A 16,052-nucleotide genomic window follows, 5' to 3' on the forward strand; every position below is an offset into this window, starting at 1 on the left:
GAATCAAAGGGGTCTATTGGCAAAAAATGGTTGAGAATCACTGCTTTCATCCATTCATAAAAAGTTTTCAGTCAACAGTCAAGCACTATTTCAATATACTTAACAACAGACCAATTTCTGTATCAAGAAAATAACTTGCACCTTTTATCTTTCATTTTTCATATTTTACTTGTTTCACTCACTGAACTGTGGCCATGCTGGAGTACCTCCTTGAAGGGTTATGGTCAAACAAACTGACCCCAGTGTTTATTTGTTTTTCAAGTCAAGTACTTATTCTATCGATCTCCTTTGCCAAGTCACTAAATTATGGTGGACATAAACAAACCAACATCGGTTGTCAAGTAGTTGGTGGGTGGCAAACACTCACTACCTGCAGCTATAAGTGTGTAAAGCAATTTTTAAAACAAAAAAAATATGTAGTGTATGAGCACATAGTAGAGGAGAGAACCTATACTATGTGGTCTTTCAATTGACCAGAAACAGCTACAAAATTTCCTTTTGTTTGCACTCAACTATACAATAAAAAAAAAATGGTATTACTAGAATACCTGTGATCTTATGTCTGCTTCATCAGGGTTGACCCATGACAATCAATAACGGCAACATGCCAATATGGGCACCTCTACAGTGTAAATCATGTTGCTAGAAATATCAGTCAATATATGTTGGATCTAAACAATGGCAAGAAACAGTTCACAAGGAAATGTTTCAACACAGCCTGAACTTACAGTGGCTTTAAGCAATTAAAGACCACACATATATAGACACAGATGCACACTATATTTGCCTGTGTATCAGATAGATGTACTAGAAAATAATAGCCATCGTCCTTTTCAAGGGAATATTTAAGAGGTAATTAGGAGAAATAAAAATTCAATATTTTTTTTTGTTCAATGTGTATTGATGTAATATATAGCTAGAAGATCACCACCCAGGAATGGAATGCTTCAAATATATTTTTGGTGGTGGTGGTGGTGGTGAATTTACTTTGTTTACATATGCTAGGAATAGAATCAAAGAAAATGAGATTTAGATCAAAAAAGTTTTACTGTAGAGATACATCATCCTGTTCATACCAATATTTATTGCATTACAGATATCATCTAATGATAAAAAAAGAAAAAGAAAAAAAGAAGCCTCCAAGAGTTGATTTCGGCAAAGACAATTATGAAAATGTGCAATTACAGTATTCAGATATATTAATAAAACTTGAATTATAAAGAGTTAAAAAACAACAACAACAATATTAATAATAAACCTTGGGCAAAATAAAACTTCCTGGTACAACTATAATCTAAAATAATATTTTATTGCTGAAGGGAAAATAGAAAGAAGCAACGAAAGAAATCCTCTCACTATACAAATTAATAACCAAATCAAAATTTTTAAGATAAGAAGTATCTGATGAGAAATATTGATTTTTGTGTATCAATAACACTTTGCAAGGCATAAGCAGTGTGAAGGAATAGCCGTGGAAGTGAGAGACAATTGATTGTTTGCACCTCTTTTGGCTTTTACCAAAATATTGACATCCTTTAGTTGAAACAAGGTATCATTGGTGTCATGTGACTGGCTTGCTGGGTGATATAGTAATAAAGTAAAAAAAAAAAAAAGAGATCAGCTGTGAAAACTTGATTACAGGTGTCAAACCTTGAGTAACTATGATCACGGATTACTCTCAATACTTCCCAATACTTAATAACCAGAATTTCAAGTCAACAAGAAAGACTTGTTTGAAATAGAAACCAAATCTTATTGTTTATCAATATTGATTTCAAATTTTGGCACAAGGCCAGAAATTTCAAAGGAGGGGGTAAGATGATTACATCAACCCCAGTGTGTACAACTGGTACTTATTTTATCAACCCCAAAAGGATGAAAGGTAAAGTCAATCTTGGCAGAATTGAAATGATTCTGCCAGGTTGCTGCCTAATGTGTTTGATACAAAAAAAAAAAAAAAAAAAAAAAAAAGAGATAGAATGGTCATAGTTTTGATCATAATGTCTGCTTGATAAAAGCTGATTTGGATTTATGCAATAACAGAAACAAGCAGTGCTTGTGCATCTTTTAATCACATTCAAATATATCCATGGAATATCATATCTGAATGACTTTGTAGCATGTGCAACAAGTAGCAGTCACACGCATTCTTTTTATTCTTTTCTTAGCTTGGGATGTTAGCCTGTGGTCATGTGGAGGAGCATCACCTTCTATGGTATAGTTGATTACATCAACTTATTTCATCAACCTAAGAGAAATGAGAGGCAAAGAAGAACTGGGTGGAATTTTAACTAAGAATGTAAAGGGATGTAACTAAATACCACAAGCTATTTTTGTTGTTGTTGTTTTTCGTCTAGCTCGCTACCAATTTCAATCATCTGCCCGCCATATGTATACTCTCAATAAAGGACACTTGAATTAAAATAAGCTGGAGATAAACTGGATAACATACAAATTAACACAAGCTAAATAACATGCTTAGTTCCTATGTACATCATTAGATAAGATCTATATTATTAGATAAGAGGTTCAAAACTCTTATCTGATTTTAACCCTCCAGTTTTGATGAGTATGTACTAAATTAAATGGTCAAACTGACATTATTTCCAAGGTTGCCCATCGGCCTCTCTGATTGTTTCACAGTTTCTATATAATTCTTCCAAATGCATCTTATTGCATTTTACTTTGACTGTCGACATTCTTCAAATATTTGTTTTACATGTTTATACAAGCGGCCCCCACCTCCGCCATCTTTCATCTCTCCCCAATAAGAGGATAACAGAATGTAATCAGAATATCATTTCATTTTCTATTTTTATTTTTTTTTTGCATTACAAGATTCTTGATGTCAAACAGATGTTAAATATAGCGAGAATGTCATCAGCCAATATGAAACACACAACTGGTTTTAGTCCACTTGTTTTTATCATTGCTAACTAATTAACCAAATAATTAATCGATTGCTTGATAACACATTTGATCAATTAATCAATTAATCAGTTTGTTAGAATTCTTTCATCACCATTCGTGATTTCGTCAATGCTGTGGCTTCATTAATCCAAGTTTGTCCTATTGTTGCCAAACATTGGGTCTCTTTCACTTTTTTTCTTCATTTGAAGAAGAACCTTTAACTCAAAACATTAGAATTAACACCTCCCCATTTTGTCTACTCGTACAAATTTTATAATATCTGTGAGCCTTATTTACTGATGTTTGATAGTGCAGATTATCATTAATATATCTTGGATTTAGTTTTTTTTGACACTGCAGTTGATAGACAAAGAAAGATGTTCAGTTTACAGCTGGACAGCAAAAACTGTCCTCAAGGACATTCAAAAGTTTAATAAACTAGAACATCTATGAAAGTACATCAACATTTGTTGCAGCAGCAATAGTAGTAGTAGTAGTAGTGATTAATCACTTTCCTGTTAAAATGTATCTCTCATTTTAAAGTAAACAACAGACTAACATACAAAAGAATATAATAATCCCTACAGGACATTTCAAGTAAATAATTCTCTCTGAATAGATAGCTATCAAGCAGAAAGACACACCTCATCAAAACACTAAAAATATAATAAATAAATAAAGCAGCTGTAATAAGAAAGCATTTGATTGTTGAAGAAATTGATGCATTTTGCTTCTACTCAATGCCCTTGTCATTTGCCTTTTATATCTGGTAATAAATATAAGAGCAACATGCCAATCCCAACCATAACTAATATAATATAGCAAAAGGCTAATAGGTATATAGAACAGAGTTACCAATTATTATATGAGTTATTAGTATTATCAATAAGTCACTATGTCAGACTACAATGATTTTAAGAATAAAAAATTTTTTTTTTTACTTCAGTCACGGAACTCATGCTGGCGGGGTGGGGGTGGGGGCATTTGCTTTAAAGGGCTTTCAGTTCATAACCTCAGTACTTATTTTATTGATCTTTACTCATGGAAGATTAAAGTTATGTTTCATGTGATGTGAAGGACCTCTAACCACAGCTGCAAATATATGACAGGTTACCACATTCTGCTCTTAAGGTACCAATCAACCTGCAGTGAGATTGAAACTTTAACCATGTGGTGGTGAAGTGAACTTCTTCATCACATAGTTATGACAATCCTACAAGATATATAATAGGCAACTAGAGCAACGTTACCATGCTGTTACCCATTTTTGTCTTGTCTTGCAGCCCTAAAGCTTTTTTTGCTGTATATGTATTTGTCTTTGTGTGGCCCTAAGCCCTTATTCTGTTTATTGTCTTGTCCCCTCATCTGTCTACTAACGGCCTCGTCTCAAGCCTGTCTTGCTTTGTTGTGTTTTGATCCCATTCTCGGCAAGTTTCTTGCTGGTGCCTCCAGAGTGGAAGCAATATTATTGATAATGGCTGAAATTGTGATTGACCCTCTGGCCGATAACTGAAGAGGAGTTGGTGGCCTGTGTTTTCCATTTGTCTGTGTATTTAGTATATGCTTGTATATACACTCATTAATTATATAATATATATATCTAGTATATATAAATCACAGTATGTGTGTGTGTATAATGACTAACGCATACATTTCCACAATTCTCAACCGATTTTCACCAAACTTTACACACACATTACTTACATTCCAAGGATGGTCATACGCTAGGCATTTTGCCTAGATCTCCCACGTAAATGGATCTAGTTTTATTGTATACTTTTACTGTATACTATTGTCTTCCATACTCTTTAAATCTTCTTATAAAAGTGAAAGGATATTGTCCATTTATTTCAACTGTCCACCTGCCACAGTGATTAAATTGACTAGGAACATTGTACGCGATAAATATCCAATACCAAACAATCTTAATCTCCATATTTAAACTGCATTGAACTTGGTCAAGCTTACTTTTACCTATTCCAACAGAATAAAGGGGCGTTTGTTAGCTTTCTCTCCAAAAAAAAAAAACCAGCTCTCCTTGCTGTTGAAGAAAACAAACTCACAGAGGGGTAGTTTCAACGTCTTCCTTCAATTTCATTACACCATTTATGTGGCTGTTTCTGACAAGAAATTTCACTTTCATGTAAAACAAATATATTTTTTATCTGTAATCTACTCCCAAAACACTTTGCATCGTTTGTAAACTTATGTTTTATGATCATTAAAATTCAATGACCTCCACAATAACCAACCTTCAATTTGATTTTCCGTTCCTAGGTTAATCGGAAGCAAAGATTGCCATGCTACTCCTGTACCTTTTTGGTAGTTCAATTATTTGGTAAAAAAATACCACCAAAGCAACTTAAACTGTCCAAAGGATGAGTGTGTTTGCTGATATATATACAAATATATATAAAATTTAAATAAACAGAAAATGGAGAAAACTTTTGATTAACAAATTTGATTCCTGATAAACTTTTGTTTATTCTGTTGTTACCTGCACCCTATGAGCAAAGTGTACCTGCACCCTATGAGCAAAGTGTACCTGCATACCCATGCTCAGGGATAGCATAGGTAATTGATACCGATAGTAAAAAGGGATACTATTATCCCTTAGACGGTTATTACAACTGCTAACTCTGCTTACTTATAAATATATATATATATATATATATACATACACACACACACACATACATACACGCACAAATATGCACATACATTTACATACTAAGGTATCTGAGTTTGTATGTCTTCATGTAAAACTGTAATTATAAAAATTTTGTAATTGCAATAATGATTTTTTTCTTCTGTTTTTGTTTGTTTCTGTTTTAATATAACATGGTTTGTTTGGTGCCAGGCATTTGCAGTGAGCAACAAAACAGGAAATTGTCTAACTCATGGGTTTTGCAAGGCCATTAGTAATATAAGAGAAGCAAATCCAACATGAAACTGAAATCATATCTTGCAAATTACCAGGTAAATAACTTATTGCTACATCGCAGCAACACTCATGTAATAATAAAGATATAATGATGTTTAAAATAGTCACAATCTCATCTCCACTTCCCTACAGATTTTTAAAGAAAGATGCATAGTTGATTATACGTAACCCCAGGACTTCTCAACCACACGAAGGATGAAAGATAAATTTGGACCCAGCAGGATATAAACTAAGAACACAAAGGGACATAACTACATAGGTAGTTTGTCCTCTGCTGTACACTCTACAAATTCTATTGCTTGATCACTTTGCAACAGGGACATACTGCATAGGTAGGCAAGGTAGACAGTGCCTACCTTGAATAAAATAGATAGATAGTAACATTTTCCTCTCATGGCAAAATATGCACCTAATTCAATAAGATTATGAAGATTAGTCTGATTACTATGCATAAAATGCAAAATTTTTTATTTTTTTTTGTAGATTAGATAGGCATAATTCACCCCTACTTTTCAATCTCAGTATTTAAGCTACACATAGTACTGCTGTAGTACATATGCTGCATACACTTCTACAACACCGTTTTTTTTTGCATGCTATAAAGGCAGAAGTAGATCTGCCTTCAACTCAGTTGCGTGCCTGTGTTTTGCTTATTTTTTGTGTTTTACTACATAAAAGTCACCAACGGCCTACCCTGAGTAATTACTGATGGCACATGCCTGCTTTGCTATAATAAAAATATGACATCAAAAACCATAATGCCTACTACTATAAGCCCACAAAAAAGCCCCTACAGTTAGGGATTCTGAATTTTTATAACACACACACACGATTGTTATCACCATCACACAATATCCATTTTCCAGGCAAGCACAAATCAGATGGAATTTATCAAAGCAAATTTTCTACATCCAAAATATCCTTCCTGCCACCAACCCACACTTATTTCAAAACAAGGTTATGTTTCCCCATAGGCAGATACATCTATATTTTTTTTTCCACATTAGAGTGAAATTGAACAATGTCACTTGTAAGGCAGTGATACATGGTTACAACCATCACAAGAAGTCAAGACAAAGGTACACACAAGCACAGTCACATAAACACACACACACACGCACACACAGATATAACAATGGCCTACTTTCATTTTTTTTTTGCCTATCATATCTACTCACAAAACTTTGGTGAGCCTGGGGTGAAAATAGAAGACACTTGCCTATGGTGCCTTGCAGTGGGACTGACTCAAGACCATATGGTTGAGAAGTAAGCTTCTCAGCTGCACACACACACACACACAGACACACTCACATAGAGAGAGAAACAGACACACAGACAAAGAGGGAGAGAAATATGAGTGGAGTAGAGAATGAGGAAGTAATAGAATGACAGGGAGAGAATGCATGCATGAGTATATGTAAAATGTAAAGATAAATGCCACAGTGCTTTCAAAAATAGTTATCTAGAAGAATTCATGTGAGATATAGAAATAGTTAAGTGACTATTCAAAGGCTTTTTTAAAAAAGTGACTAATTTCTATTTTGCTAACTGATGCACATATAGATTACTGATGGTAAAGAAATGAGTTTACAAGTAAGTCTGTCAGTCAGTTAGTCTGTCTGTCTGTCTGGCTATCTATCTATCTATCTATCTATCTATCTATATAATACATATCGATTGACAAATACACACATAAACATATACATACATATAAATGTAATACATACATACATGATAGATAGATAGATAGATAGATAGATAGATAATCCATAGCATGTTCTAAATGAATAGAACATAAAACAAGTTCCATTCAATAAGAATTAGGGAGTAAGATTGTCGAATCTGCTGAAAAATAAACAAAATCTCATTGAGATCTCACTCTAAAGGGCAGAAAAACAGGTCAGATAACAAAGACCAAGATACACTATATCCCCAAAATATGAAGATGACAGTCATGGCAAAAACATCTTTGATCTTCAATAGGTCTACTAGATTTTAAGCTAAACAATAACTATGAATTAGAGCATAAGAACATTTCTCATCTACCCTTTTATATAAGCATTTTATACTATAATGCACAAATTTTAAAAACATGAAATGTACTTCTTTTATACTCCAAAGGTTGGTTATAGATTTTTTTCTATCCTTTTCCTTTAAGTTTTTTTTTTTTATTCTTAGAAAAGAAGTTCAGTTCATGGGGAAAAAATTATTGCTTATCAATGGTTATTAGTAAAGATGTCTGGAAGAGAGAAAGCAAATCTCAGCAGAAAATCAATAACCCATGACTGCTTGCTCACTGGTTCTGCTTAATGAACAGGAACGAGAACCACTTATTATTAAAGCAGGCAACTAACTAACAGTAAACCACGATGAAGTTTATTGTAGAGACAGACACTGAAGTACTTAGGATTTTATGTAACTCTGTGCTATTGCAACAGGTGAAAGAAAAATGCTGATAACAGATGTCACCTCGATTTAGGGTTAGGGTCATGAGATGAATAAGAATTAAGTGTCTTGAATGTTTTCCACAAACTTAGCTTAAGATGGTCTAGAAGAGGAAACATATAGTAAAAGGAAAGAAAACAGTAAAAGAAGCTTTCATACCTGCAATTGCAATTAACAAAATAAGCTAAATTGTATGAGTTAGTAAGGTTATTATGGTTTCCATCAAATACTGCTCACAGACGTGTGTGTATAGTTTTGTTACAAACAGAAGATAGACTACTCAGTTTCATGTCATGTGTCTAGAGTGAATCACCAAATACTTCATTTACCTTTTCGTTACCATATTTTTGTTGAAATATACTGCTTTTGTTTCAACTAATTTTGAAAATAACGAAGAATTTATCATAATAATTTTGTCATTATTAAGATGGAAATTAGAACACAAATTAACACGGAATTTTGAGAGAGAAAGTTTTAACTTGAATCACTTTAAAATAGCAAAGTTTTATAATAGAAACAGCAGTAGTCTCAGATGGGTTGCTATCAAAAGGGTTAATATGTATAACTTCATCAACATCTGCAGCACAAGGCCCAGTCTTTGTTGCAGTGTGGTGCATCTAGGGCCTGGGAGAGGAAGGACAGTATAAAGTAGCACAGGAAATGAGGAAAACAAGAATCCAACCAGAAAGAAGTGGAAAAGACAGCCCAGAGTCGAGAACAGGGGGGTGGGATCAAGTATGCTCCATAAGGTGTGTAAGGACATAAGTAAGTAGTATCATCATCGTTATCTAAAAACTTTTTTTTTTCCACATGGAAATGAATTGTCTGATAGTGTCCTGCCACTTGAAAAGGTCCTTATCCATCCAGCATGCACTGTACATTTTCTCTAATTAGTTTCAGTTTTCTTCATGATTACGAAGAGCAAATGTCACCACATACATGTACAAACGATGTGTGTGTGTGTGTAAATATAAAATGTCTTCCTGTCCTAGACTATTTTGATTCACAGGTGTTATTTTCTTTTTTCCTTTTTTCCCATAAATAATTTCATGCTTTTCTTTTTTTTTTTCATTACTTTGTGTAACTTTTATATTTATTTGTTTACTAAAGCAATAAAAGTGTCTGACTGCACCTACTTTACAAATGAATAGTAAAAATAAAGAAAGAAAAACAAAAAATCCATAAAAGTCAACAAAAGTCAATCAAAAATTTGCTTAACTAATGATGATGAGAAGAAACTTGAGATAAAGATCTGATTGGTTTATTGGAATTGTTTCGTTTTTTCAAAAAAAAAAAATCAATAATATAAATATAAAAAGTAATAAAAGCGGAAAGGGCTTTTTTTAAGAACAAAAGTGTGAAAGATATTGAACTTCTGCTCATAAATTAGGAGGTTCAGCTTATATAGTAAGTTAAGTTATTCTTTGGTTATTTGGATGTTACGGTGACAAGCAAACTTGTTACACTGCCGTTTTGAAATATTTAGACCTTAACACATAAATAAAAACCAGAACCTGAGGAAACTAGGATAGTCTGTGTTGGTAAAAATTATTAAAAGAAAATTAATGAATATGAATAAATTTATATGGTCTGTAAACTCTAATGTTGCAAGCAGGTCCCTTCCATTTTGAAAGGGGAAAAGGAAAACTTTTAGTTTCTTTTCTTTTTTACTCTCCACAAGAGCTCTGCCTCAAATAAATGTTAAAATGTTAGAATTTGTGTTTTCACCAAAATATACAAAATTGTGAATTGTAATTAAATAAATACAGTTGCTATAAAAAAAAAAAATCTTAAGCAATTTATATTGCTGAAAAAGACGCAAAAGATGGAACCCCTTGATGACTGTGGTGATTTCATAACCTGTCTCTTGGAGAGTATACTCTGTAGTGAACTCCCAGTTGCCTATTGCTACTCCTAGAGGGATTTAATCTAGTTCTTTCTTGGAAGCTAATGAAACATTTGTGTCTTGACTGTGAGCACAGAGCCCAAAGAGAGAGTATGCATATTTTTTTTTTCATTTTGCTAACAGCTATGACTGAACTCTGAGTTAAATGCTGAAAAGGAATAGATAAACAAAAATGTGTTAACTGACCTTTTGGCACTGGGACTGAGTCCTTTGTGATATTTTAAGACCTTGTAATCTTTGCTGTCATTTTTGTTAGAATCTCCATTACATGACCTAGCACTGCTTTGAGTAAGAGCAGAAGTGCCAGCTCCAGAAGCTACCGCTCCTGAAGTAGTAACTCCATTAGTAGTACGGCTTGTGGTACTGCCAGATGCACGCCGTTGACTGGTAGGTTGGCTACTGGCATGACTAGAGCTGGACCGGCTAGCCATTGTATTTAAATAAAGTGTGAACTAGAAAAAAGATAAACCTTGACGATAATAATCCCAGGGAAACCTGTAAATAGAAATGAATATTTATAATAGATCAACATGACAATGAATTCATCATATAATAAGTAAAACAACTAGAAATCAATGAGAAGATTGAAGAATGATCCTTGATAGCAAATAGCTGACTGAACAAAAAATATTTTGTCATGTGAGCTGAAGAGAGAGTTAGCATCGCTGGTGAAAACCTTTACCAGAGGTTATTCTCTAATCTTCTTAAATAAATTATTCCAAGAAGAGGAGGATACAGTGCTCATAGCCTAAGATGGCTATGGTTGCCTTAACTCCAAGATAACCCTAATTTAACAGGTTATTATCAAATGTATTTACAGCTATTTCACACCGTTATTTTATTCATTTTTTTTTCTTTTTCAGATTTAGTTAGGCTACGTTAGTGTAGCATCCCATTTATTTCTATGAAAGTAGGTGTGATTTGATAGACAGATATGGCTCCTGTTTCTTACAAGATGTCTTCCTGCAATGTTCAATACAGTTGGTATTCAGCTTGAATAATCTAAAGTTTATGTCTGCAGGAGAAGTAAGGAAGGATTTAGTTCAAGAGGACAAGAATTCTGGGGAGAAAAGACTGGGCAAGAAAAATTTAATATAGGCACAAACATGGATGTATTGTTAAGAAACGTTGAAACTACATGATTTCAGGTTCAGTCCCACAATGTGGCACCTTGGGTAAATGTCTTTTACTATCAATCCTGTGTGAGAAAATTTGGTAGACAGAAACTGTGTGTAAGCCCATCATATATATGTATATACATATATGTATGTATATGTGTGTCCTTGTGTTTATTCCACCCCACCCACCACTTGAGAACTGGTATAGATTTGTTTATGTTCCTTGTAACATAACAGTTCAGCAAAGAGAATGATAAACTAGAATAAGTACCAAACTTTAAAAAAATAAATAGTGGTGCATACGTTCAACTAAACCTTTTAAAGTGACGCTCAGCATGTCCACAGACCGATAGCTGTAGCAAGTAAATGAAAAAGGACAGAGTTTGGTGGAAAATAAAGTAGTTATGATAAGAATAAATGAGTGTATTTGATATTATGCAGCTTGTTAAATTGGAGGAGCAACAAAAGTAATTGAAGTACAAGTAACTAGGGAAGGATAAACTATGCAACAGGCTAGTGGATAAAGTGTATGGGTAAACGGAAGCTTGTGTACTGATCAGTTGGATGGCTTTTATTGGATTTAGTTTATTGATACTGTCATCTACCTGATGTGAATAATTACATCTTTCATCTAATTACTGTAAGCTATATTCTTGTATATCAGATTCAATAACCATGAATTACACTGTAACAAACAAACAAAATAGGAAATTAAAGAGCTGATCAAATTTAAGTTTAAAGTTTTCTTTGCATGCAGGCATGGCTGTGTTATAAGAAACTTGTTTCTCAACCATGTGGTCTTGGGTTCAATCCCACTGCACAGAACTTTAGGTAAATGACTTCCATTACAGATCCAGGCCAAACAAAGCCTTCTCAGTGGATCTGGTAGAGACAAGCTTAAAGGCCATGATATATATGCACATACATACATATATATGTGTGTGTGTGTGTGTGTAAACAGATGTTAAATGATGATGATGTATCATCATCATCATTTAACATCCACTTTCCATGCTGGTACGGGTTAGATGGTTTCACTGGAACTGGTAAGCCAGAGAGCTGCACCAGGTTCCAGTTTGATTTGGCATGGTTTCTATAGTTGGATGCCCTTCCTAACGCCAACCACTTCAAGAGCGTAATGGGTGTTTTTTATGGGCCACCAGCATGACTATGGTTTCAGCTGATTCATATATGTGTATGTGTGTGTATCACTGTGTTGGCTTGTTCACATCCCTGTAACTTCATCATCATCATCATCATCATCGTTTAACGTCCGCTTTCCATGCTAGCATGGGTTGGACGATTTGACTGAGGACTGGTGCAACCGGATGGCTACACCAGGCTCCAATCTAATTTGGCAGAGTTTCTACAGCTGGATGCCCTTCCTAACGCCAACCACACAGAGAGTGTAGTGGGTGCTTTTACATGTCACCCGCACGAAAACGGCCACGCTCGAAATGGTGTCTTTTATGTGCCACCCGCACAAGAGCCAGTCCAGGGGCACTGGCAACGATCTCGCTCGAAAACCCTACAAGGCCAGTCAGGCGGTACTGGCAACGGTCACGCTCAGGATGGTACATCTTATGTGCCACCCGCACAAGAGCCAGTCTGGGGGCGCTGGCAACGATCTCACTTGGCTTGCCGGGTTTTCTATGTGTATGTATGTATGTATACATACATATATATATATATATATATATATATATATATGTGTATGTATGTATGTATATATACACATTTATGTATATATATAGACACATACACATACATAGTGTGTGTGTATGTATGTCTATATATGTATATATATCTATATATATATATATATATATATATACATACATACACACACATATATGTACGTATGTATGATCTATATATATATGTATGTGTATGTGTCTATATATATACATATATCTATATACATAAATGTGTATATATACATACACATACATACATATATATATATACATACATACATACACATATCATCATTGTGGCACTCTGTTGGTTATGACGACAAGGGTTCCAATTGATCCAGTCAACAGAACAGCCTGCTCATGAAATTAATGTGCAAGTGGCTGAGTACTCCACAGACACGTGTACCCTTAACATAGTTCTCAGGGAGATTCAGCATGACACAGAGTGTGACAAGGCTGGCCCTTTGAAAAACAGGTACAATGGAAACAGGAAGAAAGAGTGAGAGAAAGTTGTGGTGAAAGAATACAGCAGGGTTCGCCACCACCCCTGCTGAAGCCTTGTGGAGATTTAGGTGTTTTCGCTCAATAAACACTCACAATGCCCGGTCTGGGAATTGAAACTGTGATCCTATGACCGTGAGTCTGCTGCCCTAACCACTGGGCCATTGCGCATCCACATATATACATATATATATGCATATATTTATAAATATATATATATGTGAGTGTTCTTGTATCTCCTCTCTTGACATTGGATGATAGTACTGTCATTGCAATATAAGTAGTATCAGTCATTTCCGATCGTCCATGGAAACATTTCCAAATAAGGTAATATTTCATCTTCAGGTTGGCAACAGGAAGGGCATCTGGCTACAGAAAATCTGCATCAACTAATTTCCTGTGTCCGATGCAAAAATAGAAAAGTGTATATTATAACAACAACAGTAATAATATAATAAAAGTATATCTATTTATCTATCTCTCAAATTATCTGCTGCTCTCTAACAAGTTTATGGTGAAACCTGTGCAGGGAAGACCTCCAGAATTTTCAGCCCCTGGACAATATCCCTGCTCACCACTATTGAGGTACAGGTGGTTATCTGCAAGTGTGAGCCCTGTGATCCTCTACTATTCTCTGGAGCAATGCCTTTTCCATTTTGTCTAGTTAAACAAAAAGAGACAGAACAAGTAACAGGCTTAAAAATAAATACTGGGGTCAGTCTGTTTAGTTAGACCTGTCATGTTGGTACTCCAGCATGGTCACAGTCCAAAGACTGAAACAAATAAGATATAAAAGATAAGCCATTAAACATCAAGTTCAACTAGAAATATTTTAAGAAGGATATATCAAAATAAATTGTCGTATCCTGTTTTGTTCAGAGTTTACTCTGTTGCAAGTTCAACCATGTGACTGCTATCATTTGAATTTAACAACAGTTGCTGTAATTCAAACCATGAACAAAATTCCTAAGTATATATGTTGAATAGCAGGCAGTTATCTAAATCAGCATGTAGCTCATGTGGGCTAATATTAATAACGATTTCTATAGACCATAGCTAACACATTTTGAGAGAGGGTGAGTGTGTTTGTGTGTGTGTGAGAGAGAGAGAGAGGGGGGGGGGGTAGGCAGTCAATTGAATCTCTACTGAAACTTCCTAAGCACTTAAGGATGAAAGGAGAAGTCAACTTCAACAGAATAAGAAAACACCAATGAAATTTCAGAGCAATAGCAAAATAGAAATAGGAAAGAAAGTATCCTCTATAGTTTTTCTATTGCTATTGTTCTAGAAATGTTCACAAAATATAGTAATCAACACTCACACAAGGTCACTAACCTGGGGGAAGAGGGAGAGAAATTCAATTGTCTCTGCCTCCAGCACATTTGGTACTTAATGTGTGAGGAGAGACCAAAGACAACTACTACTACTACTCATAATAATATTACTACTACTACTACTACTACTACTACTACTACTACTACTACTACTACTACTACTAATAATAATAATAATTTTCAAGGAGAGGGGTTTAGTCAGTTATATTGATCCCAGTGCTCAACTGGTTCTTATTTTATCAGGGCCACAAAAAGAGCCAGAAAAATTACTGCAAGGTATCCCATCCAATGTTTTAATGGTTCTTGCCAAGACTCGACACTTTATCATTCCACCCTTCTGCCAGAAGAATGAACGACATAGTTGATCATGGCGAGATTTGAAATTGGAACGAGAATGGAATAGGGCAAGGCATTTTTGCTCGACACTCTAATGGCACAATGTGCCATTGTGGAATAGAGTGTGTAGTGTGCATGTCTGGTACCTGCTGATGGAATCTTTGCTAATCAGTTAAATGGCCAGAAATAATAATTATTTTCCTTCCTTTTTTTAAAAACAGTGGAACAATGAATAATTTATAAATAACAACATATAAATATTGTACATTATTTACATTTGATGGATATTTGTCCTCGTCTTGTTTGTTGTTAACACAACATTTCAGCTTCTTCAGGTGTCTTGGGGAAATTTCGAACCTGGGTTCTCATTCCTAAGGTATTTCTTGATGTTATTATTATTATTATTATTATTATTATTATTATTATTCAGGTCACTGCCTGGAATCGAACTCAGAATCTTGGGGTTAATAGCCTGTGCTCTTAACCACGACGCCATATGCCTGTGGTCAGTATTCCATAGGAAAATTGCAAAACGAAAATAGCCTTAGAAAGGAAGGGGAAAAAATGGCAGAAGAGGTGAGGAAAGTAAAATAAAATAATGTACAGGTAGTGGTTAAGAGCGCGGGCTACTAACCCCAAGATTCCGAGTTCGATTCTAGGCAGTGACCTGAATAATAATAATAATAATAATAATAATAATAACAACAACAACAAGAGAAATACATTAGGAATGGGAACCCAGGTTCGAAATTTCCCCAAGACACCTGATGAAGGCTGGAGAGTATATCAGCCGAAACGTGTTAACAACAAACAAGATGAGGACAAATATCCATCAAATGTAAATAATGTACATAATTCCTC

General features: G+C 34.6%; 1 protein-coding gene across 4 annotated transcripts in view; it reads right to left on the minus strand.

Annotated features, from left to right (window-relative positions):
• Nucleotides 1-16,052, minus strand: part of LOC106884412 (ubiquitin-conjugating enzyme E2 E1) — a 209,915-nt gene that overhangs the window by 140,211 nt on the left and 53,652 nt on the right. For all 4 annotated transcript variants that reach the window (XM_014935773.3, XM_089362078.1, XM_089362079.1 and 1 more), the window contains one exon: nt 10,392-10,700. In XM_014935773.3, the coding sequence (XP_014791259.1) occupies nt 10,392-10,636 (245 nt within the window). In that variant the 5' untranslated portion in view covers nt 10,637-10,700. The remainder of the gene's footprint in view (nt 1-10,391; nt 10,701-16,052) is intronic.

The sequence above is a fragment of the Octopus bimaculoides genome, chromosome 1 (genome assembly GCF_046866305.1).
Source record: "Octopus bimaculoides isolate indiv1 chromosome 1, ASM4686630v1, whole genome shotgun sequence".
In the NCBI taxonomy this organism is placed as follows: Eukaryota; Metazoa; Mollusca; class Cephalopoda; order Octopoda; family Octopodidae; genus Octopus; species Octopus bimaculoides.